The sequence below is a fragment of the Branchiostoma floridae genome, chromosome 9 (genome assembly GCF_000003815.2).
Source record: "Branchiostoma floridae strain S238N-H82 chromosome 9, Bfl_VNyyK, whole genome shotgun sequence".
NCBI classification, from domain to species: Eukaryota; Metazoa; Chordata; class Leptocardii; order Amphioxiformes; family Branchiostomatidae; genus Branchiostoma; species Branchiostoma floridae.
Genome location: NC_049987.1, coordinates 3,566,474 through 3,589,754, shown reverse-complemented (window position 1 = coordinate 3,589,754; position 23,281 = coordinate 3,566,474). Strand labels below are relative to the sequence as shown.

General features: G+C 40.3%; 2 protein-coding genes across 7 annotated transcripts in view; one reads left to right on the top strand and one right to left on the bottom strand.

Moving 5' to 3' along the window:
• Nucleotides 1-350: 350 nt before the first annotated feature.
• On the top strand, nucleotides 351-17,135 carry LOC118422802 (glutamate receptor ionotropic, kainate 2-like). 2 transcript variants are annotated; one of them, XM_035830575.1, is made up of 14 exons: nucleotides 351-509; nucleotides 819-949; nucleotides 1,406-1,526; nucleotides 2,672-2,847; nucleotides 3,658-3,711; nucleotides 4,365-4,532; nucleotides 5,180-5,332; nucleotides 5,930-6,037; nucleotides 6,716-6,832; nucleotides 7,460-7,663; nucleotides 8,488-9,048; nucleotides 10,192-10,417; nucleotides 12,277-12,533; nucleotides 15,555-17,135. In XM_035830575.1, the coding sequence occupies exons 1-14, from the start codon at nucleotides 368-370 to the stop codon at nucleotides 15,750-15,752; spliced, it is 2,616 nt and encodes an 871-aa protein (XP_035686468.1). In that variant the 5' UTR covers nucleotides 351-367; the 3' UTR covers nucleotides 15,753-17,135. The 2 variants fall into 2 exon arrangements, with proteins under 2 accessions (XP_035686468.1, XP_035686470.1); XM_035830577.1 differs by lacking the exon at nucleotides 15,555-17,135 and adding an exon at nucleotides 14,153-14,416.
• Nucleotides 17,136-21,061: 3,926 nt separating this feature from the next.
• LOC118423400 (glutamate receptor ionotropic, kainate 2-like) overlaps nucleotides 21,062-23,281 on the bottom strand; it is a 37,748-nt gene continuing 35,528 nt past the window's right edge. For 4 of the 5 annotated variants that reach the window (XM_035831536.1, XM_035831539.1, XM_035831535.1 and 1 more), the window contains exons 15-17: nucleotides 22,981-23,126; nucleotides 22,696-22,800; nucleotides 21,062-22,218 (exon numbers count right to left, since the gene is read on the bottom strand). In XM_035831536.1, coding sequence (XP_035687429.1) covers nucleotides 22,018-22,218; nucleotides 22,696-22,800; nucleotides 22,981-23,126 — 452 coding nt within the window. In that variant the 3' untranslated portion in view covers nucleotides 21,062-22,017. Of the gene's footprint in view, nucleotides 22,219-22,398; nucleotides 22,465-22,695; nucleotides 22,801-22,980; nucleotides 23,127-23,281 lie in introns of all 5 variants that reach the window. The other variant, XM_035831540.1, reaches the window with a different exon arrangement.

Below are 23,281 nucleotides of genomic sequence, written 5' to 3'. Positions count from 1 at the left end.
GTACCGGTACAGCAATTTCGATAGGATTGGATTGTAATAGTGTTTGAGTCTCAAATATGTCTCAGGGGTATATGGGTCAACTACAGTTCAATTGTGTTTATATCCCCGCAGTACACGTTATAAAGCTGCAAGTCAGTTACACTACACGGATTTTAAAGTTTTGTAATTTTGGTACTATTGCCGAAGAGCTACTTGTGACAGTATTTTGTAATGTAAACGTGGATTGATGTGCGTAAACATGGTGTCAGTTATCCAACCTTTGAAGACAGAATTGATAAGACCTTGTCATTGTTGCATTGATAGAGTTTGACTCATGAACGGGTTTCGATTTGTATTAATTTTTGTAGGTGGCCTGTTTAATAAGCAAATGCCGTTCACTGACGAGGAAGTGGCATTCAAGTTCGCCATGAACGAAATCAACAAAAACGCGACGCTCCTGGCGGGATCCACGCTGATCTCTGATATTCAGCAGATCAAAGTCAACGACAGCTACGAGGCTTCTAGAGCAGGTATGTCATTTCTTATCTTTCCTAACGTCCCGGGCTTTTTCTATGACAATAGCTTCTTGCCTAATATGGCGGCCATTTTGGATTTCACGGGATCATTGCACCAAAACGAGGCTAGGCAGTCTCCATTGTATTACTTATTCCATAGTATAGGTAGGCCATCTTCAGTGGCAGTCTTCTCCCTCTTACTTGAAATACATCTCCTCGGCACAGTTTTCCTACTCACGGGTAATCATCTGTACTCTTGTACTGGTCTTGATAAGTGTGTTGAAATGTTTTCGTTAGTGACGTTAGTTTTTTTCCTTTGTTTAGCTTGCTTTCAGTTGACTCTAGGAGTGGCAGCCATTGTCGGTCCGTCCTCACCCAGATCATCGCCGACTGTCCAGTCTCTGTGCACCGCGCTGACCGTACCCAACATACAGACCACATGGAACCCTGACCAGGTTGTGTAGTATGATTATAGATTATAGATATAATAATGGAATTGCATGAATTTTGGTACGCTATTGAGGCCCCAAAAAACGTGGATATTATGGGCCACCTAGCAGTATTTTCCTGAACTACAGGCCGACCCCGACCCCCCTTCTGAAAGTCGTGTGGTATCGTCAATAGAGAGCCGGTCTGCACGCAAGGTCAATCAACTAATTCATAACTGGCCCCTCGGTGACTTGGAACCTTAAGTTTACAGCACTTGAAGTTAGGACAATGGCAGGGATGTATTAGATCTCCAATTTCTTCTTCAATGTGACGCGCGGTGTAGCTATTACAAAAACGTAGTTATTATCATACGTCTTTATTCATAACGTTACATGTATAGAAAAAAAAACAGTTTGCATTGTTCACATTGAATGCATTGTGATATTCTTATACTGAATCAACAGCATTTTTGTTATCCTTAGGTAGAAGACAGGTATTCTGTCAACCTGTACCCGGACGCCTTGATGTTGTCTCAGGCCATACTCGACATGGTGAACTACTACGGCTGGACCAGAGTCTCGCTTCTGTATGACAGTGACGACGGTACGTTTTGGATAACCTCATTTCTAATTTTCATCTTCCACAATGCATATCAGTCAGGCTAGATTTTCTGATCTGGCAGGAGTAGTGGTGCTACTGAAAGAGATTGCGCTCTCAGTGTCTTCCGGGAGTGGCTATGATCGCTATCTCTGTCAGTATAATCCGTGATTTTGCCCGCTGGTGACGTTATAGGCTGTGATCGTATAAATGCAGAGATGTTGTGTTTGATGCAGCTCTGATAAGGCTAGAGAAACTATTCCCGTGTGATGATGTTGTGTTTGATGCAGCTCTGATAAGGCTAGAGAAACTATTCACGTGTGATGATGTGTTTAATGCAGCTCTGATAAGGCTAGAGAAACTATTCACGTGTGATGATGTTGTGTTTGATGCAGCTCTGACAAGGCTAGAGAAACTATTCACGTGTGATGATGTTGTGTATGATGCAGCTCTGATAAGGCTGCAGGAACTATTCACGTGTGATGATGTTGTGCTTGATGCAGCTCTGACAAGGCTAGAGAAACTATTCACGTGTGATGATGTTGTGTATGATGCAGCTCTGATAAGGCTGCAGGAACTATTCACGTGTGATGATGTTGTGTTTGATGCAGCTCTGACAAGGCTAGAGAAACTATTCACGTGTGATGATGTTGTGTTTGATGCAGCTCTGATAAGGCTACAGGAACTAATGACGAGTGATGATGTTGTGTTTGATGCAGCTCTGATAAGGCTAAATGAACTATTGACGAGTGATGATGTTGTGTTTGAGGCAGCTCTGATAAGGCTAGAGAAACTAATGACGAGTGATGATGTTGTGTTTGATGCAGCTCTGATAAGGCTACAGAAACTATTGAAGAGTGATGATGTTGTGTTTGATGCAGCTCTGATAAGGCTAGAGAAACTATTCACGTGTGATGATTTTGTGTTTGATGCAGCTCTGATAAGGCTAGAGAAACTATTCACGTGTGATGATTTTGTGTTTGATGCAGCTCTGATAAGGCTAGAGAAACTATTCACGTGTGATGATTTTGTGTTTGATGCAGCTCTGATAAGGCTACAGGAACCATTGAAGAGTGATGATGTTGTGTTTGAGGCAGCTCTGATAAGGCTAGAGAAACTATTCACGTGTGATGATTTTGTGTTTGATGCAGCTCTGATAAGGCTACAGGAACTGCTGAAGGCGCCCGCCAGGACTAAGATGGAGCTGAAGATAAGAAAGTTACGGAGGGAGGACGGGGAAGGCGTGCTTAAAGACTGTAAATTGGACGGCAGCAATAACATCATCTTCGACGTATCATACGAGAAACTACCCAGAGTATTACATAAGGTAAATTGAAGTGTAATTCCATTTCACTTCGGCTTACAACGGTGCGGTAACAACACATTTCTATGCAGAGACCCTTGCGAGAATAACTTACACAGGCCTTCTAAAGGTCTTTGCGGCCTCACGACCATCGTACAATTTATGTGACCTGGCTATAACTGTTAGAAGGGTGCTTTAACTGAAGACACCTCCGTAACCTCATTGTTTTGGCTGCCAAAAATCTATTTTTGTCTCCTGCGGACCAAAATTTTCCAAGGGCATGTAAGCCCCAACACAACATATTCCTCTTCAATTTCTAATACGCTGTTTCCCTGGACAGGATGAAATTCACGACATGCAGAAACATTGTTGCAAAAATGACAAATTTGGACATTGATGACCACTTAGACTTCAATAGTCTCTAAAAATACAAGGTTGCTATTTCACCTTTCTGTACATGATACATGTGCATTTATACGTATTATTAAAATTGCTGATCACAGCCTCTGTACCACAAGCTGGTCTTTCAGTTTCAAATACATCATGTTTGATACCAATATTATCTGAAAATAGTTCCACCCGAGACAGAATTACCCGAGTGTACCCCAGATAATTCTAGATTGCCTGGACCCGAGGTTGTTCGAGATCGTAATTCTAGTGATGAATACCCTGGCACGTTCCACTAATCGCCCCCATCTAATACGTAAGACCCTTTCGAAGTGCTTTCACAGTCAAGGCCAATTTCGCTCTCCGATTAGAGATTTTCTAAGCCATACAATCAGCACCTAAGTTCTTATCCTTTCTGCGAGATTTACACAACAGTTTTCCTCACAGGCTCTCCAGCTAGGCATGATGACGCATTTCTACCACTACATCGTCACCTCTTTGGTAAGTGGCTTTTCTCCTCCAACCCTGTAATGAACATTGATTTTGATACCCCGGTACTGTTCAGTTTTTGATTCTGTACTTACGACAATTTCTCGGAGGTAACTATAGTGAATGCGTTACCCTGCTATCTTCAGCCACAACATGGTATCGCTGAACTTGCAGGCATTTCAAGCGATGGCATCACGTACCTATCAAATGAAACGTCAAACAATTGAGGCTTTCTCGCAAGCGCTAACGATAATCAATATACCATGCATTTAGATGAAAGTACTTCTGCTACTCCAGTAGCGCAAAGGCTAAACCTACAAAATGGGACTATTACCTACAGAGAGGCATATGTTGATTACTTTTGGCTTTAGTTTGACATTGGCAAATGACTTTGGACTTGGAAAGTCATAGGGGTGACTAAAGCGGCAAGAACGCCATGCTCAACAGTAAATCTAAAAAACTTTCTTTGTATTCTTTTTGCGACATTTAAGATTACAGTGACTAGCGTAACAAAAACAATTCTATATATTATGAAAATGATGTCAATGGTAAATTGTTTACAAGATGTCGTCCTTCTTCCTCTTATCATCAGCTTCACCTCTTTCTTTCTACTGAGATTAATGTTTATCGATCCTGTGTTGCTTGTCCCTTCAACCCTTCTAAAGGATTTAGCCACGGTTGACCTGGAGAACTATCGACACGGTGACGTGAACCTGACGGCGTTCCGATTGGTCGATAACAAGAACCCTAGAGTGCAGGAGGTTCTTCGTGATTGGACGAGAGTGCGAGAGTCTTCTAACGTCATCAGTGGTACTATCAAAGATGGCCTCACGGTACGCCTGTCCGTTTGTAAACATCTTGGTATTGCTTGACGTTCTTTTGTCTGTTTGTCTGATGTGCGTCCAATCGCTAGGAGCCAGAGATGGATTGTTGTGATATGCAGCAGGCCTTGAGATGACGAAGGTCATTATCTATTTCAGGCCCCCGAGTGTGTTTCCATGATAATGCACATGAGCTTCCGAATATTGTTTCGGACATGCATGCAGTGAAATTCATACTACAGTAACAGAGGGATTATGGCGTTTAAACAAAGTGGGGAAAATTAAAGTTTCGACTCTAAGCATCTTTCTCTGACATTGCAGTGGATTTGCCAGAATTGTATTAAGAAGAGATACGTAATGATTTTTGTACTTTTTCATTGATACACATGTTGCATGTGCCAGAGATACATCTATTCAACTAGATAAGATACAAAAATTACTTCCGGACGTTTGCCGGTTCATTTTACTGAAGCTGTGATGGATGTCACTCAAAATGTCCGAATTTAATCTCCTTATCTTATCCATTTTTAGATATCAATTTGACTTTAGATATTGTTTGTTTAGACATTTCAACCTCCATGGATGTGTAAATTTTTTACATTGTTCTGTTTGTATTTTGTAATGTTTGGCCGATATCTTACTCTGCTGTGTTTCCTCAGACACCCGTTGCTCTGATGTTTGACGCCATCTATGTGCTGGTGGCCGGACTGGAGGGATCCGACGTTGGTCAGGAGATCTCGCTGAGCAAGTTATCATGCGACAACAGAAAAGCGTGGCTGTACGGCCATACTGTGCTCAACTATCTGAAAGTAGTAAGAACTGTGCTTTGTCGTATTGGTGATACCTCAGGGGCGAGCCTAGTAGTATAGTTTGCGACCGTTTGACAAGAATTCCCAAAATCATGCAGGCATGTAAAGAATATTTCTCCAGGCATGTGTATCTCTAATCATTCCTTTAGAGGGGTAAAACTCGGGAATTAATGACAACAGTTTATTAAGCCACATTATCATATAGCCAGGCCCCGCGGACCAATCAGAAGGCCCCGTTCCATGACGCCGTAAAATAAAGAGTGTCTGGAGAGACGGTCTTTGCGATATAAGAAATTCTTCAGATGGAAACTACATTTCAGAAAGAGCTTGATGTTCTTACCTCATTTAAAACGGGTTGATAGTTTTCGTTCTGTCTATTTGTTTGAATGTTTTTGTCGGTATGTGCCCATACTTGGCCCAAGTCCCGGTTGTTTCTGCATACTGAGTTTGCCCGATTCAAAATTTGTTTCACAGGCATGAATGAAATGAATGTTGCTGTTGATGAAGTCCCAATGACTGGATGTAAAAGAGAAGTATGTATTGTGTGAAATGGACCTACTTATGTTATATTTTGTCTTTATATTATCTTTCTTTTCCTAGGCGGAGCTACAGGATGGTTTAAGTGGTCGGATAAAATTCGACAGTAACGGACAGAGAACCAAGTTTAGCCTTGATGTCATGGAACTCAGGGAAGCTGGGCTGACAAAGGTACAGACTGTTATATGTACATCAGTTAGTAACATGGGACCTACCCAATGTCTATGGCGCCCTCCGGCTCAACAGCTGGTTGTAAAGCTATGATGTAGATAGCTTCTTTGATTCCTCTAGCATTTTCCATAGACTTTCTGCAACTTATGATGTATGACGTGTGCTATCTACACATTCTATTAACATGACGTCACAGAAGTAGTGAATTGTCCATTCCTCAACAAAGATAGACAGCAGTAGATAAGTCGAAAATTTGGATACGTCTAATTTTATATGTGTTGGAAATCACAGCTCAGGTTTAGTTAGAATGACTTCTACCAACACGGATGAACTTTCAACACGAATGTTTCTTTACTTCTGAGGGCCAATGATCTCTGACCTGACCCAGAATCCCCTGTGACACTGAAATTGTGAAGCGGATTATTTCGTATGAAACATCAGGGCTTACTGCCTGCCGCATCAGTTTCTTCACTTAGCATTAAAATGTATCAAGGCTAACGTAGATAAAGATGACGGAAACGTTAATGATTTTAATTCTACAGATTTCATTGCCTTCAAATACTATACTAGTCTGTCTTACAGTTAATGGACATTGTTATAATACTGTATGTATATGTGTTTATTGTCAACGGACTACAAGAGTAACATACCATCTGATTGCATTATCCCTTTGATTAGCTTGGAACTTGGAATTCAGGAGAGAGACAGGCGCTGAACATTACCGACAGGTCGCTGGCAGGCTCAAACGTCACCAATTCTCTACGGAACAAGACACTTATTGTCACCACCATCTTGGTGAGTATTGAAAGGGTCATTCCATTCCATAAATGAATGTTATTTAACAATAGATATTGCTTTCAGGGCGTAATAAATGCAGGCTACTTCGCATTATTCGATAAAATGGCAATTATAAGTATTCAGACTTACACTAACCTCCGCAAGTACCCTCCAATGAAATCAAGCAATCCCAGTCCATGGCTGAATGTAATGTGACTGGCAACGCCTGTCCAAAGTTAGGTTAGCCCCCCCCCCCCCCGCGACAAAACATTAGCTCCTGTTACTAAAACAACAGGAACCAATTGACTCATTTGCATCATCATTGTCTTAGCTAGCTTTGCCTTACCATTGTTTCACAGTGCAATTTATAATTGCTTTTAGCTTGACTTTGTGTTACCTACAAATGTATCTATCAGCATGTGGATTTTAATTATTTGTATTTTGTCCATTTTGAAAAATTAAGAGGAATTTAGGTCACAAGCGCAACTATTTGGCTGTAAATTTAATTGTTCAGTTCAATTAACGTTCATGAATTGGAGTTTGAGGCATGATTACTTGATTCATGGAATGTCCGTTACTTCAGTCACATTGGTGCATGTACATCTATGAAGAATCTTTAATTTGACAGACAATTGTGTTCCTCAGGAAAAACCGTACGTCATGCAGAAGAGGTCCGACGAAGAGCTGCTGGGTAACGACAGGTTTGAAGGGTTTTGTATCGACTTACTCAACGAGATCGCCGCCATTCTTGGATTCAAGTACGAGATATACCTCGTGCCCGATGGGCAGTATGGCGCACCCATGGAGGACGGAGAGTGGTCAGGCATGGTGAAGGAGCTTATTGATCAGGTCAGTACCATTCTTCTTCGCAGAGACATCCAACGGTGCCAGCAAACCACCTCTTGGCTGCACTCTGCTATCTCAACCATCACCATCAGTTCCCGTGGGCGTCGCCACAAATCAGCTGTCAGCCAATCAGAGGATAGGCCTTTCAGCTTTCACAAGGTCTCACATATAAGGGTAAGCTTATTGATATTCATAAGTAGGGCGGTCAGGAACTGATGGTGACGGTTCAGATAGCAGAGTGCAGACAAGAGGCGCTGGTGCCGTTGGATGTCTCTGCGTAGGGAATGACCAGTACGTTCTCTTTTTTGTGTTCATGGCATGCGTGGTTGTCGTCGCCGATAAGAAAAAAGATTGTTTTTGCTAGTTTGTTCTTTTCATTATTTTCCTTCTTCTGTCAGAAGTTAGAACTGTAATGAACGACTCAAACTTAAATCTGCATTAGCGTATTAGGTGTATTAATGAACATGAAGAATTATTATAGGTTTGCGCTAGCTAAGCACCGCTTTTTTACCCGCACATTATACTAAACCAAGGTGATGTATTTATTTTTACTCGCACACAATACTATAGGGCGAAAATAATAGTTTGACAAAAGGCCATATGGAAAAGGGAAAACATTCTGCTTTTGGGCGCAAATGTTGCCTTTCTAGCTGTCTTTCTTTTCTTTATTTCTAGCGTTTGTAACGATGTATGAGTCTTGTACTACGAAAGCCACTAGTACTGTTAAATGTGTTGTATCTTATTGGTATACATATGAAGTATGTATATTCTGGTACCGTGTGAATATTTATATTCATTTTCTAAAACGATTACATATTTTGTCACAGCGAGCCGACCTGGCTGTGGCTCCACTTACCATCAGCTTCATCAGAGAACAAGTCATAGACTTCTCCAAACCGTTCATGAACGTGGGTGTCACCATAATGTACCGCGTACCGAACAGAACCAACCCCGGCGTCTTCTCGTTCCTCAACCCGCTGTCCTACGACATCTGGCTGTACATCCTCCTCTCGTACCTCGCCGTCAGCGGAGTCCTCTTCGTCCTGGCGAGATTTAGCCCGTACGAGTGGTATAACCCTCACCCGTGTAACCCCAACTCGGAGTACCTGGAGAACCAGTTCACCCTGCTGAATAGCATGTGGTTCTCTATTGGCGCCTTCATGCAGCAGGGTTCGGAGATCATGCCGAGGGCGCTGTCCACGAGACTTGTGAGCGGAGCGTGGTGGTTCTTCACGCTCATCATGATCTCGTCCTACACCGCGAACCTGGCGGCTTTCCTCACCGTGGAGAGAATGGAGTCACCCATCGAGTCAGCAGATGATCTTGCGAAACAAACGAAGATAAAGTACGGAACGTTAGATTTCGGTGCGACCCAAACATTCTTTAAGGTGGGTTTCTTGAATACAATTTGTTCATCGCCATCCGAGCAGACAAAGCACAGAGCTAGCGTAGTCCTTGGTGAATGTCATCTTGGGATAGGTCTTCCATTGTATTCTATGTAGTGATAAATGAAAGTGACAAGGATCTTTGGATCTGTGTGATGTGATGACCATTGATAGTAATTCTTTTGTCCTTCATCCTATTGTCTGTGCTCCTAGGCATAAATAAAATAACTAGAGTTCGGCGACCTCATACCTCCATGAAATATTTAGAGCTTTTGTAAATTTCATGCGATTGACTAACAAATTAACATAATTCATGCATGGTGTTGTTCATCATTGACTAGCGTACACATGTCACAATTATAAAATTCCCATCATTAATCATAAAGCAGTTTTACAGTTTTTACATAAATTATGCAAACAAGTTCCTCATTACCATATTTGGTATCTGCTTTTATTCCATCTATCATAATTTGCATATGTTGCATTTATTGAAGTCGAGTTATTGAAAACAATGGAATTATACAATTCCCCCATAATTATGCAAATTAAGTCCTCATTTGCTCAACGTGCATATCATTATGAACATTTTTGCCCTAGCTACCTGCTTGCCTAAAATGTCAATTCGTCAATCCTTTCTGCAGTTATCCTCTTTGGAATGTCTTGACAAAAACGCCCCTGCAATTAAATGTTAGGGGACTGAAACCTGCCCCACTTTGTCATGGCACTGCAAGCTATCTACCAGCCAAATGTCAAGACCATATCACGTCCAGAACAAGAGATACATAGATACATTAAAAACTGCTATGATAGAATATTTTCATTAATTATACAATTTCATTTCTATTTTGCATAATTAGTACGTCATTTTGTACGACATATCCAGCTTTCATCACACACTACCAACATACTAAGTATGAAACCAATTCACTCAGCCGTTCTTGAGTTATCTTGTTTACACACAGACAAACGCAGGGTAAAATATAAACTCCATGACATTTCATGGAGGTAATAAGTACTAAGCAAACGGAAACGTTTGCAAAGCCAGTTGCTTGAGTAACTTTAACTTTGCATATCAGACAGACCTTACGAAAGTCGCTGTACTTTTATTTGTTGTGTCAATAAATATATCTGTATCCTTCCACTCAGAATTCGAAAATTCCCACCTATGAAAAAATGTGGGCGTTCATGAGCTCCCAGGAGCCGTCTGTGTTCACCAAGTCTACGGAGGAGGGGATCGACCGAGTCCTGAACGAGAACTACGCCTTCCTACTGGAGTCCGCCATGAACGAGTACTTCACTCACAGGAACTGCAACCTGACCCGCGTGGGGGGACTGCTGGACTCCAAGGGTTACGGCATCGGGACTCCTGAGGGTAAGAATTCGGCAATGTTATGGAGGACATTTGCAAGCGTATCAATTTCCGTTCGTTTCCAAAAATAAGATTTTCGACCATTCGTTAAATCGTGCAAAGAAGCTGTAAAATGAGCAAATACATGCTGTAAATTGCTGAACTATATCGTGAAACGGATAATAATATCTCAGAATGTCGAAGTCAATTTCAAAGTCAACGAAAAAGATGTGAAAGAACAAAACTAAAGAATCTACTGTTAGATATACCATACTTAGTGTGTTTAGTCATATACCAAACCTCCCTTACAACTTAGATCTCATAATTAAAGGCAGCAGTTTTGCGAAAGTTTATTTTCTTCACACGCTGGTGTCAGTTTTGACTCCGATGTGAAGGTCGGAAGGGCGCGGATGGATGAGGAGATGAAGTGGTGTGACTCATACTCTGACAGGCTTTAAATCATGACCCTTCTCTCACCACGCGGGGCTGAAGGTGTGAATGTAAACGTCCTGAGTGATTACAACGATCTTTGATGGGATAGAAAAGGTGAAAAATGTCACACATGAAGAATTTCCACTGCCGTAGTAGATATGTCGATATCTGCTATTTGGATCAAAATAGGCATTAAACAGACTGACGATACGCCGTCCTTTTTCCTATAGGACGGAGAATAATTGTCCTGATGTGAACCCTGTTAACATGTTTTCCATTGTTGCTGGGTCTTCCAAGTGTCCTTTAACATCGTGGACCCGGCTCTAGGCAGCGCTACCCACATGACAAATGTAATCAATGTTGCAGTATGTGACCGATCGCACAGCATATAGTTATAATACATCATGTACAATCCGTACAAGGATGGCCTGAAACGCCCCAACTCTTAGCAATACCTTGAGGATACCCGTTGGCAACATGGCTAGTCGGTATTCAGACCAGAACGCTGAACATGTCGGATCCCATTTCTGATAGTTTGTGTCAGGAGTTTGTGTAGAGCATTTTACGTGACGTCATAGGAGCACCGATATGATGGCACACACAGTTATTCTAATTGCCATGAACCGCATACATGAAGCGTTTTGGGACAACTATAGGTCCTTTTACCCTCTTAAATAACTACCATTAAGCATGTATAACTCCAAAGAAAATATCAGACAAAAGTCTCACAACAACTGAGAATTTGCGAAAAAGCAACGGTGAGTTGAATTTGGCAACAGTCCGTTGCAACGAAAATCCAGGACACCAACATGGCGGTAAGGGAAACTTCCTGCTTTACTGAAAACCAAAGTGAGGAAATGGGTCTATAGACAGATTTTTAAATGGAATTAAACATGGCATTATGGAAGCTCATTTGTGTTCACTAGTATAGTATAGTGCAAAACCTTCTTCCGACACAAATATACACACAGGTCAAATTCTCAGGGCACTTCAGCCATCACTGAACAGAGACGGTGGACGTTATAAACTTTCTGGTACATTTGATCAATTGCTGACGTCAAGTATCCGCAAGATCACGTGTCAATATGATCATGTGCCTATACCTCTCGAGAGTTTACGTTCTGAAGTTACCTTTGCGTTGGAAGAAAGTTTAGCATCGTACCATGGTATCGTGTTGCACATCCTCCTACGCAGGGACATCCAACGGCGAAACCGCCTGTCTAGATGTACCCTGCTTTCTCAACTGTCACTCTTAGTTCCTGACTGCCCTTCTTATGAATATCAATGAGCTTATTTACCATTATATATCCGTCCACAGGAACTATGAGTGACGGTTGAGAAAGCAGGGTATATCCAGACAGGTTGTTTCGCTGTTCGATGTCCCTGCGTAGGAGGATGCATGTTGCATAGTTTTATATTGTACTATAAACGTTTATCCTATTTCTGTTAAGGTTCGCCAATCCGTGACAAAATCACCATAGCCATCCTCCAGCTCCAAGAGGCAGGTCAGATCCAGATGCTGTACAACAAGTGGTGGGTGAACATGGGCCAGTGTTCGAACGAGGACAAGAATAAGGAGGCCAGCGCCCTGGGCGTGGCGAATGTGGGCGGGATCTTCATCGTGCTGATTGCCGGTCTGGTGGTCGGCATCATCGTGGCCATCATTGAGTTTATCTGGAAATCCAGGTCCACTCAGGAAAGGGACAAGGTTGGAAACAACGTTCTTCATCTATCATAGCTAGAAATGCTCACATATGCAGATCATTACCAATATTTCCACTAGCGTTTGTGTTTGTGTGTCTGACAGTCTGTCAACAAAATAACTCAAGAACGGCTGGATGGATGGTTTTCATATTTAGTCTGGGTGTGAAAAACACTAGAAATAATTGTAGTATCAGTCTCCTAGCGGCTTGCCTTTGTATTACAGCTTAACACCGGTTTTTATATTTTGTGCTCTAAACAAGCTATGGACACCATTTTCAGGCGTTAGATAGCAGTTGTGCTCGGAAAATGTGACGGATTGGTTTGGAATTGCAGGGGCATTTATGTAAAAATAATTCAAAGAGGATAGCTCAAGATAGGAATAATGGATTTTCATCATTTTTGGTATGTAGGTAACTTGGACCAAAAAGAACAAATTATGCAGCTTGGGGGCACATTTGCATAATTAAGAAGATATCCTATCATAGCCGTTTTTCAATGCATAGCTTGTCCCGGATGTAATATTTGAGTCTTGATATTTGGGTTGCAGGTAGCTTTCAATGTCTGGATAAGGTGGTGTAGGTTTGATCCCATTAACATTAATTGTAAAAATGCAGGGGCGTTTTTGTCAAGACATTCCACCAAATTTAAATGAAAGAAGGAACGGCGGATTGTTATCCATGCAGGTAGCTTAGACAAGATGTTATATTGATACACATATGATGAAAATGAAGACTTGACTTGCATTATTAATGAGTAAATCATATAGTTTCACTGTTTTCCATAATTGGACTTTAATAGATATAACACATGTAATCTATGATAAAAGATGGAGCATATACAGATAACAAATATGTAAGTGAGGAACTGATTTGCATAATCTATGCAAAAGTGGCGAAAACGCCTGACACATGTTGGGAATTATATACTTGTGACGTGTAAGTTAGTCAATGATGAACATCATCTTGAATAAATTATGCCAATGTTCAAGTCATTTGCATAAAATTTACAAAAGCTCTAGATATTTAATGGGGCATGAGGTCGCAGAACTCTAGTTTCAAGTGAAGTTGAAGTTGTGCACTGGCTACTAATACACGCCTGCACTGGTCAATGTTGTGTGTGTATAAGTGTGTATGGATTTTTCTAATACTTTGCTGATCATCTGACATGCTGGCATTAAATCAAAGATCTCAGTACTTTCCACTTTGCTTCATGTTTGAACCTACCTTTGTGAGAGATTGGTACAGTTACAATTTGTTTCTTTTTATCTGATTCCTTAATTCGTACCCCCCTAAAATGAGCATTACCTATGCCACGAAGTCAAAAGAAACTGGTATTCTCTGTGCTTTTTATTACTAACGCAAATTATAGTTCGTGCTCAATCCATGCAGTATGTATGGCTAATCTACCTGTCATTTGAGTTTAGCAAGTTTTATCGAAAGATAAACATTCTGGTCCTTGAGATTTTTCGTCGGTTTGGTCCTTGTAAAAGGTCTATCCAGATCTGGGAATGCACATATTATATTGATACTTAACCCGCTATTCTGTGTCATTGTTTATGTCTCTGTCCTCTCTAACATCTAGCTAACTCTCTGTCTTGTCCTCTTGTCTCTGTGTCTTCCTTAGCAACACATGCAAAACCTGTCGGATGTCTTCAAAGGTTCCCTCAGCATGGCACCCTCACCAAACTTCGTCTTGCCTACCAACACTAACATAATCCCACGGCTAAAGACACAGAAAACCACCGACTACGACGACTACTGTTTAAGCAATAAGGCCTAGCCCCTCACACGTGAAATGTCTAGCCACGAGCATGTTAACATTGTATTTCAAACCTATTTGTTCATGTCAACAGTATGCAATAAACACAGCACGCTTTTGTCTCTCTCACAATGGCTTTCATGTTCTTTTGCTCATTTTTTAAAATATCGCATCAAAAAGACTTAAAGCACAATCTGTCTCTAAGGTGGGTGCTAGTATCTCACTATGTTGCACCAGTTGCGGCAACTTTATGTATTTTATCGCCATTTTTTCCTCGTGGTCATCCTGATGTTCTACACAATGGTAAAAGTACTTCATCTCTACAAACAAAATGGCCGCGCCCGAAATGTCACATCCTCACATTTGGGCTTAAATTTGATACAGGATATCTTGATTGGAAATCGCAGTATCGTCACTGAATATGAATACATATATAAATCATATATGTATGCATAATGCCTAAGATGTATCAAAAAAGAGAATTGCAGTGATTTTGACCTTTGGCGACTAGCATGCGTCTACTTCGACAAGATTTTTCCGATTGCGATTTTTTTAGATACAAAAATCGCTATTTCAGGCGACTGTCCGATGACGACTGTTAGAAAATGCATTCTCGTAAACAGGCGCGACCTAGTGAGATATCCGCTTAATATTAAGCTTCTACCACTTGATCTGCTGAGATAATTGTAAGTATAGCAAGCTAATTGACCCAATGGCTTTAACACTGGTGACAACTTTATGACAGTTCTTAAAAGCATGTACACTAGCTGACACTGCCTTTCTATTCAAAATCGTCAACTTGTGCCACTGCCACCAAACATATTATGGTTAGAGTTGATTTGTTCCTTGTTAACTTTTGCTTGTTTTTTTCTTTTCATTATGTTGCATTGCTAAGTTTTGCTCATTTTTATTTCATTATGTTGCAATGTATGATATGTAAAGGGAGGTCTAACCGGCACAGTTATGATTTGATATCAAGAGTGATATAAGGTGTTTCGTGATCATAACGTACATGTAACGTCCGCCACGCTAGATGGTTAAATATTGTACATGTCAGATGAATCTTGATTTTTATGGGCGAATGTTGTCCTGCAATTATGCAATAACAACTGGTAAATGTACACATCATTTCGTTTTGAAGAACCGCCATGATGGCGAATTTAGTATCACGTGCAGAGATTCTATGTTTGCAATGATTTTTAGCATTATTTTGCTTTAGCTTTTTTTTATAGCTATAAGGAGGCACTGTTTTTATCCACCTTACCAGATCAGCCTCTGTGACCAAATGCAGCGGCAATGGAGAGACATCCTGGCGGGAGGAACCCGCAGGCCCGCCGCTGGTCCCCACAAGGAGGACCTATATTCAGACAGCCTCCCGACGACGGTCCAAGTGGAGCTTTTGAAATTTGAAAAGTTTGACCGGATCAGAACTGACCGAGTTCGTAGAGATTTTGTAGATCCCTGAGGAAATTATTTCGTGTATAAGTTTCATGTTAATGAAGAAAATTGTTAAAACGTAATCAGTGACTGACCTAATGAGTTTCATATACTGTTGTGCCTTTATTATCAGTGGTAAGTACACTGTGGTATTAACCTGGTCATAGGGCTGATGATGATCACAAAAGAACGACACCGCTCAGCTCACGAGTCTCAGGACAAAGCCAATCAAATACGCTCCAGTCAATACGATTCTCTGAATAATAAACCAAAGAAAACTGTCATCAGATATGTATAGCCATTTTCAAAATTAAATATGTAAGGGTGAGTAACAGTAATGTAGGTAACCACGGACACACACAAGAAGATCTATCAAGTCTCACGTGACATCAAAAGGATACAGATACAGATGTGAACGCAGCTATTTGCACATCAGATGTACCGTAGCTAATACGCATTTTAAACATCTGTAAATATTCCTAGCCCCTCAAATTGCTATTGTTAGGATTGTGTACCTCAATCGAAAGTATACAAGTATGATCATTTCAAATCCTTCCGGTAAAACAAAAAGGAAAAAGACAATGTCCGCTACGCTTGAAGTACCTGTGAACTCTTCATGGCAGAAAACATTTTAGACATCAACATGGCGATAACCAATTGCCTCTTTCGCTGGTATTGAATGTAGATAAACACATTGTGTATGATGACAGGTGTCGAATGATATCCATACCACGAGGCAATCGCATACCCTCTATTAATGATATTGAATAACAGGAAACAATCCAAATCATTCAATAACGTGTTGACAAGCAAAAGTTGGTTGATTTGCCTACTGCAAAATTTTACTCGACGGAAATGTGAATAAACTGTTGTTCTGATGAGTATTTCTTACATTCTTATTTGTAGCTTCTAGGCCTGCTATGACAAAATAGATAAGGCGATTCTTTAGATAAATCGATGTTTATCGAAAAAAAGCAGGCTTAGCTACGTAATAGCAGTTAAAGATTAACAGGTTAAATGAACAACGTTAAATGATCCTAATTTTGTCCATGTCCAAGTTTGGTTGTTGCGTTTTATCTTAGCATGATAGCCGAAAGTTTTGGTTGTCGATGGCGTACAATGTCATTTACATATGAGGTATCCACAAATTGTTTTATTGAATTCTATTCGCTCAGCAACTATATTAAAAACGGAATAATGCATACATTTCTATTACCATATCAACCTCAAATAAGTTTGAAAGTGTTCAATACCAATAATTTGTGTCTCTTAAAGCACACGTAAAGTATTCCTTTGCAAACTTTCCAGACGAGGTAGTAATACACAGCAATATTTTTCAAGCTCGCTCACATTACTTTGATATTTAGCTATAAAAAAAGAAAGTACTAAATTTATACATGCCATGCATGATCTGCCTTACCTGAGTGTAAGGTATGATGGATAATGATGTATTTTTGATATTACAAAGCACACACTCATTACACACATTACACTCATTAAGCAGTTTGACGTCGAAACGGAATAGTCAAATGAGCAGTATCTTAAATTGCTGCTGGTTGGCAATTTATGGACTTGAAAATCATTTATGCAAGGTTACGTTATTTCACTTTGATTATTTTATTGTTAAATGCATTATAGCTTTGGCATGGCGAGAGTTTTAGGTGGCAACTTGATATTCAAGAAAAGACTATAATTTTGATGACTAAAGATTACTAGTATCATACTTGAAGTGATAGCTGTTTATACACTGTCTATTTAATTTACTATGTAGAACATTTACGTACTGTGTATATTGGATGATATGGCACGATAATATAAATCCAACAATGAAAGTCTTAAAAAAATTACCTTCTTTTCTTTTAATTTGTTAATAAAACGTTCACACCACAGAGTATATATCATCCCGTCTATCCATTGTTGGTTTCAAAAGGTATGATACACAGAATAACACAACAATAATGACAGACATGAATAAATGAAATAACAAACACAAAAAACAATGGTTCATTCATGGAATTGATAGCACAAAGTTATCAAGATATGAGCATGGCAATAAATGCAATGTTACATAATGTTGATTATATACAGTTAGATATGTATGGTAAAGAAATGGTGTGGAGGCAACATAATGTAAGAGTACAATAAATTTAAGTTAAAACATCAAGTTAAATAACTGTTGGTCGCTGATCATCTGACTTATTTTAAGAGGGAATTATGTTATTGCAAAAACATAGTTTCAAATGGTCTTATATCTATCTTAATTATCTGAGTCTCCGTTGCGTTTCATATTTCAAATAGTTACAAATTCGGACAGCTTTCTCATCATTACTTTGACTACCTTTACTGTCAATTAAATGTATTCTATTTTCACTCCATCAATAAGCTGTTAGTCAGTGGAAAATTTGAAGCTAAAATTTGAGGCTAAAATGTTTGGCTTTCTACTCACCCACTGCCTGGAAACTACCTCCAATACACCCCAACCCTCCAGTCTATAACTTCTATTAAAGTTTTATCTTATCTATGCTACATGCCTTCTAAATTGTGGTCTTCCTGTTACATGTAGTCGTGATGGCTGTGTGTGTGATTAGAAGCTGGGTTGCGGAGATGATTTAGTGACGGGATTCTTATCACCAAGAAATTCCCTAACGACATCATGTACATGCATTTCGTAAAAGCAACAGCCGCCTGCAGCCTCTGCCATTCACACGCCGTGGGAGATTGACACATCGGGGAACATGAGCAGACTGGAGCAGCTTCACCTACCTTTTGTCACACCATACATTTTCTATTTCCAGACTGGACTCTTCGACTAAGACACAGGAAACTTGCCATTTAGAATTAGCATAGTTCCATATGTGCCGAACCTTATTTACGAACGTTTCGACAGTCTGCTGTCTATTGGTCTAACATTTTTGATAACAGCTAACATTTGTGAAAGCCCATATTTGTCAAAACATTAAAAAGAGCAAATTCACCGCGAGTACGTTATCTTATTCAAAACGTTTGTATAGCTGTAAAAACGTTTGTGGATATAGTCATTTTGACGTCAATAATGGCAACACAAGTCGTAACAAACAATATCATGCTGTTACACTTTTGTAGCATCACACCTTGAAGTTTTCTGGGAATACCCCTTTTAATGGTTCAACTTAATACAGTCAAATTGATGACGTCATAAGTACATTATATTACATCATTAGAAACCTTTACATATCATTTCTACATCATTCTCTAAAGATTTGGTGGCCAAATAATGCGTCGATTTCAAGTTACAGGACCTCTCCCCCCCCCCGTTCCAGATTGACTACAAAAAGCCAGGTCTGAATAGAGTTAAAGTTGTTGCTAAAGCTCTCCATCAGGTAGATGTTTAAATGATGTCTTCGCACCACAACATGAATTTGTTTAGACTACGCCGGTGCACGAAAGAAAACCTCGCCTGGCACGGACACGTTGCGATTACATCAGTGAATATCACATGTAACTGTAAGGATGTTGACACATAATTTAGATAGGCTGCGGTGCATGCTGCAGCTTTAATCATAGAATCACACTTTTAGCTGATGTCTCTCTCATTCTATCTAGTATGCTCACTGGTTGCACCTACGAGTGGTGAGAGGTATGCCCGAGGCAGCTTTATGTACCATGTCACTACCCTGCTCTCAGAGGAATGTCCTGTTTTCAACTTAAATATAGTAATAGTAGTCTAGTACACTAGTTTTTATATAATTGTGTAAACTTCTTTGAGTAAATCATTTTTGGTGTACTATGTATTTGTATTTGTGTACTATAGTTTGTATTTGACTGTGTAAAATTTTTTTAGTACTATCTAGATAAATTGTATATTTGGAAATTGGATGTAATTCAGTGCAGAAGGAACTCTGAAAATGCGATTTCCCAATAAACACCATCTATCTAGTATCTATCTATCTATCATCCATATGTCGGACATTCAACAAAGAATAGATATCACAGAGAGGCGCACTCCCACCCAGCAATATGAGTTGGCATTGCCTATCTGAGTATCAACCTTGACAGCTGTTCAGCTAGACGTTACTGAGGCTTTGAAGTTCTAACCAGAGTTGGCACCAATAGTTAGCAAGGGGACTAAACAAAACCATGACGGATGACCGAATGACAAGGTTCTTCATACTAGGATCTATCTACGATCAACATTTCTGTGACCGTCTCAAGTTTGCGGAGACAAGTGCAAAGGACCGTGCAACCTAGGGAATTCTAATGGAGAGGAGCAAGGGGCCAGTCCCTGGCAGGCAGGCTGTTTCTTTCGGCAGCAGCTAAGATGTTGTGCTGCAAACAATGTGGTTCCTAATGTAAAGAATTGAAATACATACAGTCCCAAGCTCAACATGTTCTCATAAACACAGTAGTAGCTGTCATATGTACAGAAAATAAATTTTGCCCTGCTGTAAGGAATAATGAATTAAGAATTGTCCGTTAGTCCTTAATATTACGGTTCCAATCAAAATTGAATCTGTATCACCCCTCATCACAGTTGACGACTACCGGAGTAGATTTTCTGATCCATTTCTGACCGCATTGCTAGCAGTGATGTCCTAACAGCAGTGCTGAATAGCGCCAGTCAAAAGTGAGGAAGGTGACAGACGATCACCGAAACATCGACTGTGAATGGATCCTAATATAGAGTTGATGCCCGCTTTCCTTCGGTGTATACGGTGTCATGATAATTCATGGCCGGTTTCTATAATAACCACCGAATGAAGCGACCGGGTCCGCGTAGCGTGAGGTGGTTATGGGACCCGGTCATGGATTATGGCACCGTCTACACCGAAGAAAAGCGTGGCTTAGACGTTATTACCATATAGAAACTGCCATATGTCTAGCTGTGACGTTCCGAAGAGTGCATTGCATAACATAGGGACGTTAGCACCACAGACAAGAGTCAATCGTCGTCGCCCGGCACTTTTTCTTGCGGGCCAGGGTGGATTCTTGCTCTCACAACCTTTCGAACCTGTGTAGCTGGGTGATAAAATGTCACCACCACGTGCACCCGCTGCACCTGCCGTAACGACACTGTTTGTGATCGATTCGCATGTTTTGTTCGTCGTATAACCGCGCACCTGTGGCTCTCGTTCCCAGCGTTGTAACGACTCCTCACCTCTACTCACTAATGGTTAACAATACCCTGAGAACGAGACCTACACTCCGGATGTAGATAGGATATGGGATATTAATGACCTAACTTATGAGGAAATGGAGCATTCTGATTGGTCGACGTCGCCTGGCTATATGATAATTATGAATAAATAATATGATTTTGCAGCCTGATTAAACTATTCAATGAATTGCGACCAAATGTGGTTCTAGATCATTGACCTTTATTCTCACCACCACTAAGGCCGAGCACATACACGTAGCCCTACCTAGTCAATACTTACATATTTATCAACTTTTGAATATTTACAGTTTAAGACACTTGTAAACAACACGACCAGGCGTATCGATTGGGATTCTGGTATTGAACCTCAACTAACAATATACTGAATAACGTTACATGAAGCTCAAACAGCTCAATGAATGTACTACTACGTTTTTGTGTGCGAATCAGCTGACAGCTTAGTCTTCTGAACGTATATAAACAATGAATTAACCAGGCATAGCATGGTACTATTCCACCGTTTTCATACATTGTACTCAACAAATATGTTTTCATACATTGCCCTCAACAAATATGTTTTCATACATTGTACTCAACAAATATGTTTTCATACATTGTACTCAACAAATATGTGGCCGTCAATTATAAAACGGTAACATATTACGTAGCAGTGAGCTTGATATGTCTCTTAGTAGGCAATGTTAATAATGCATGAGTCACTTGCAACCATTTACAAAAATAATTGCAATCTGAGCCATAAGCTTTAACATGTTCTTTCGAATAAAGTACATTTTATGGTCAAATAAAGTCATAAACAGAGACCTAGTTCTGAAGGTAATTGTTATAGACAAAGGCAAAAGTACAGAGTATGTTTTATTCTGTTCCTAAATACCAACACTACTATAAAAACAATTCTATTCCATCCCTGTGTGATGTTTTAAATCACAACATTTGTAACAGTTTTAATTTCGTCAACAAGACAGAGTCGGCGTTTTTTGCTCTTGTCGCTAGTAAATAAAACTTGGTAGAAAGAAAATGATGCAAGATTAGCAGCATAAAACCATTCCATCTTTAGTGTTGATTTTTAAAGGGGTATGGGCCCTCTATGTAAAATATGCAAGCATGTCTTTTTGCCTGCTGCCGGATTTCTTCAATAGGTTCACAACACTGACTCTTTCTTGCTGACGATGTTGCCGTTGGAATGCACGATGAAGGACGGCCGCCTGCCGAGGTTGTGCGTGCAGGGTGTGAGATCCGGGGGCGGCTTGCAGCGGAGACTGCCCGACCTACTCAGGGGCTCTCCCTTCTTACAGTTGACAGCAAGCCGCAGCCCTTTCATGAGTTCGTGGCATCTGGTACTCTATATTTAGAGATGGCAATCATAGGTATGAACACATAACACTGAATATGTCAGGACTCAAATCTTGCAATGATTCAAAAAACAACATCACAGAACTGCGTTATTGTGAACAGAAGACAGAGAAAGAAAAGAGAGAAACGATAAGAAAGAAACCACACATTAACAAATTGTGAGCAATACCTAGATGATTCAGGTGTCCCATTTTGAGTACGATTTAAGAATAGCATCACTGGCTTGTTTAAAAGGCTTGAGGGCAAACAGGGAAATAAATTAGACAAACAATATAATAGAAGAACCATCAAACAATTATGACAAGAAAGATGCACACATATACATTTTCACCAAAGCTCTTTCCATCCACACACACGTACGCAAAACCCACAGATGTTGATATTTGTTTATGTTTTGTTATAATCCCTGCCTACTGGAAATTCTCTCTTCTTGCAAGTCAGTAGATGATACTCAACGGAAACTTACCCCAAATTTCTTAGCGTCCTGTTTCGATTTGACGATGACTTCGAGCACTGCGATGACAGTGGACAACGCCAGGCCCACCATTAGGACTATAAAGATGCCACCGACCTGTGGATAGTAATTCATTTAAATATTTTTAGGTTCCGTAACGGCACAATAGCGCCTCATGTCGACTTAAAATCTCAACTGCAATCTTTGAGACGCTCCCAGATAGATTTGTATTGATTTCCTATAAGGCATAACCATTTGGAAATCATCCAATCAACAGAATTTCGGGAGAATTTTTACCTGGTCCCAGTTGAGACTGCTGAAGAACCAATCCTTCTCCTCGGCGGGACAGCTCCCTTTCCACCATTTCCGGTAGAGTTCCTCCAGCCTGCCTTGCTCCTGGAGACTCAGAATTGCGTTCGAGATGTCGTCAGTAAACGGTGAACCTAGAAAGAAAGATAACACCATCAAGACATTTAAGGATTTGTAACCTAAGCAGCATGTCGTGCTCTAGAGAAGGTAATTTGCACCTATATATTTCCTCCCTAAAATCAGGTAAAATGTGGCTTCTTAAAGAGCTGACTACAAGCCCGGAAGGAAC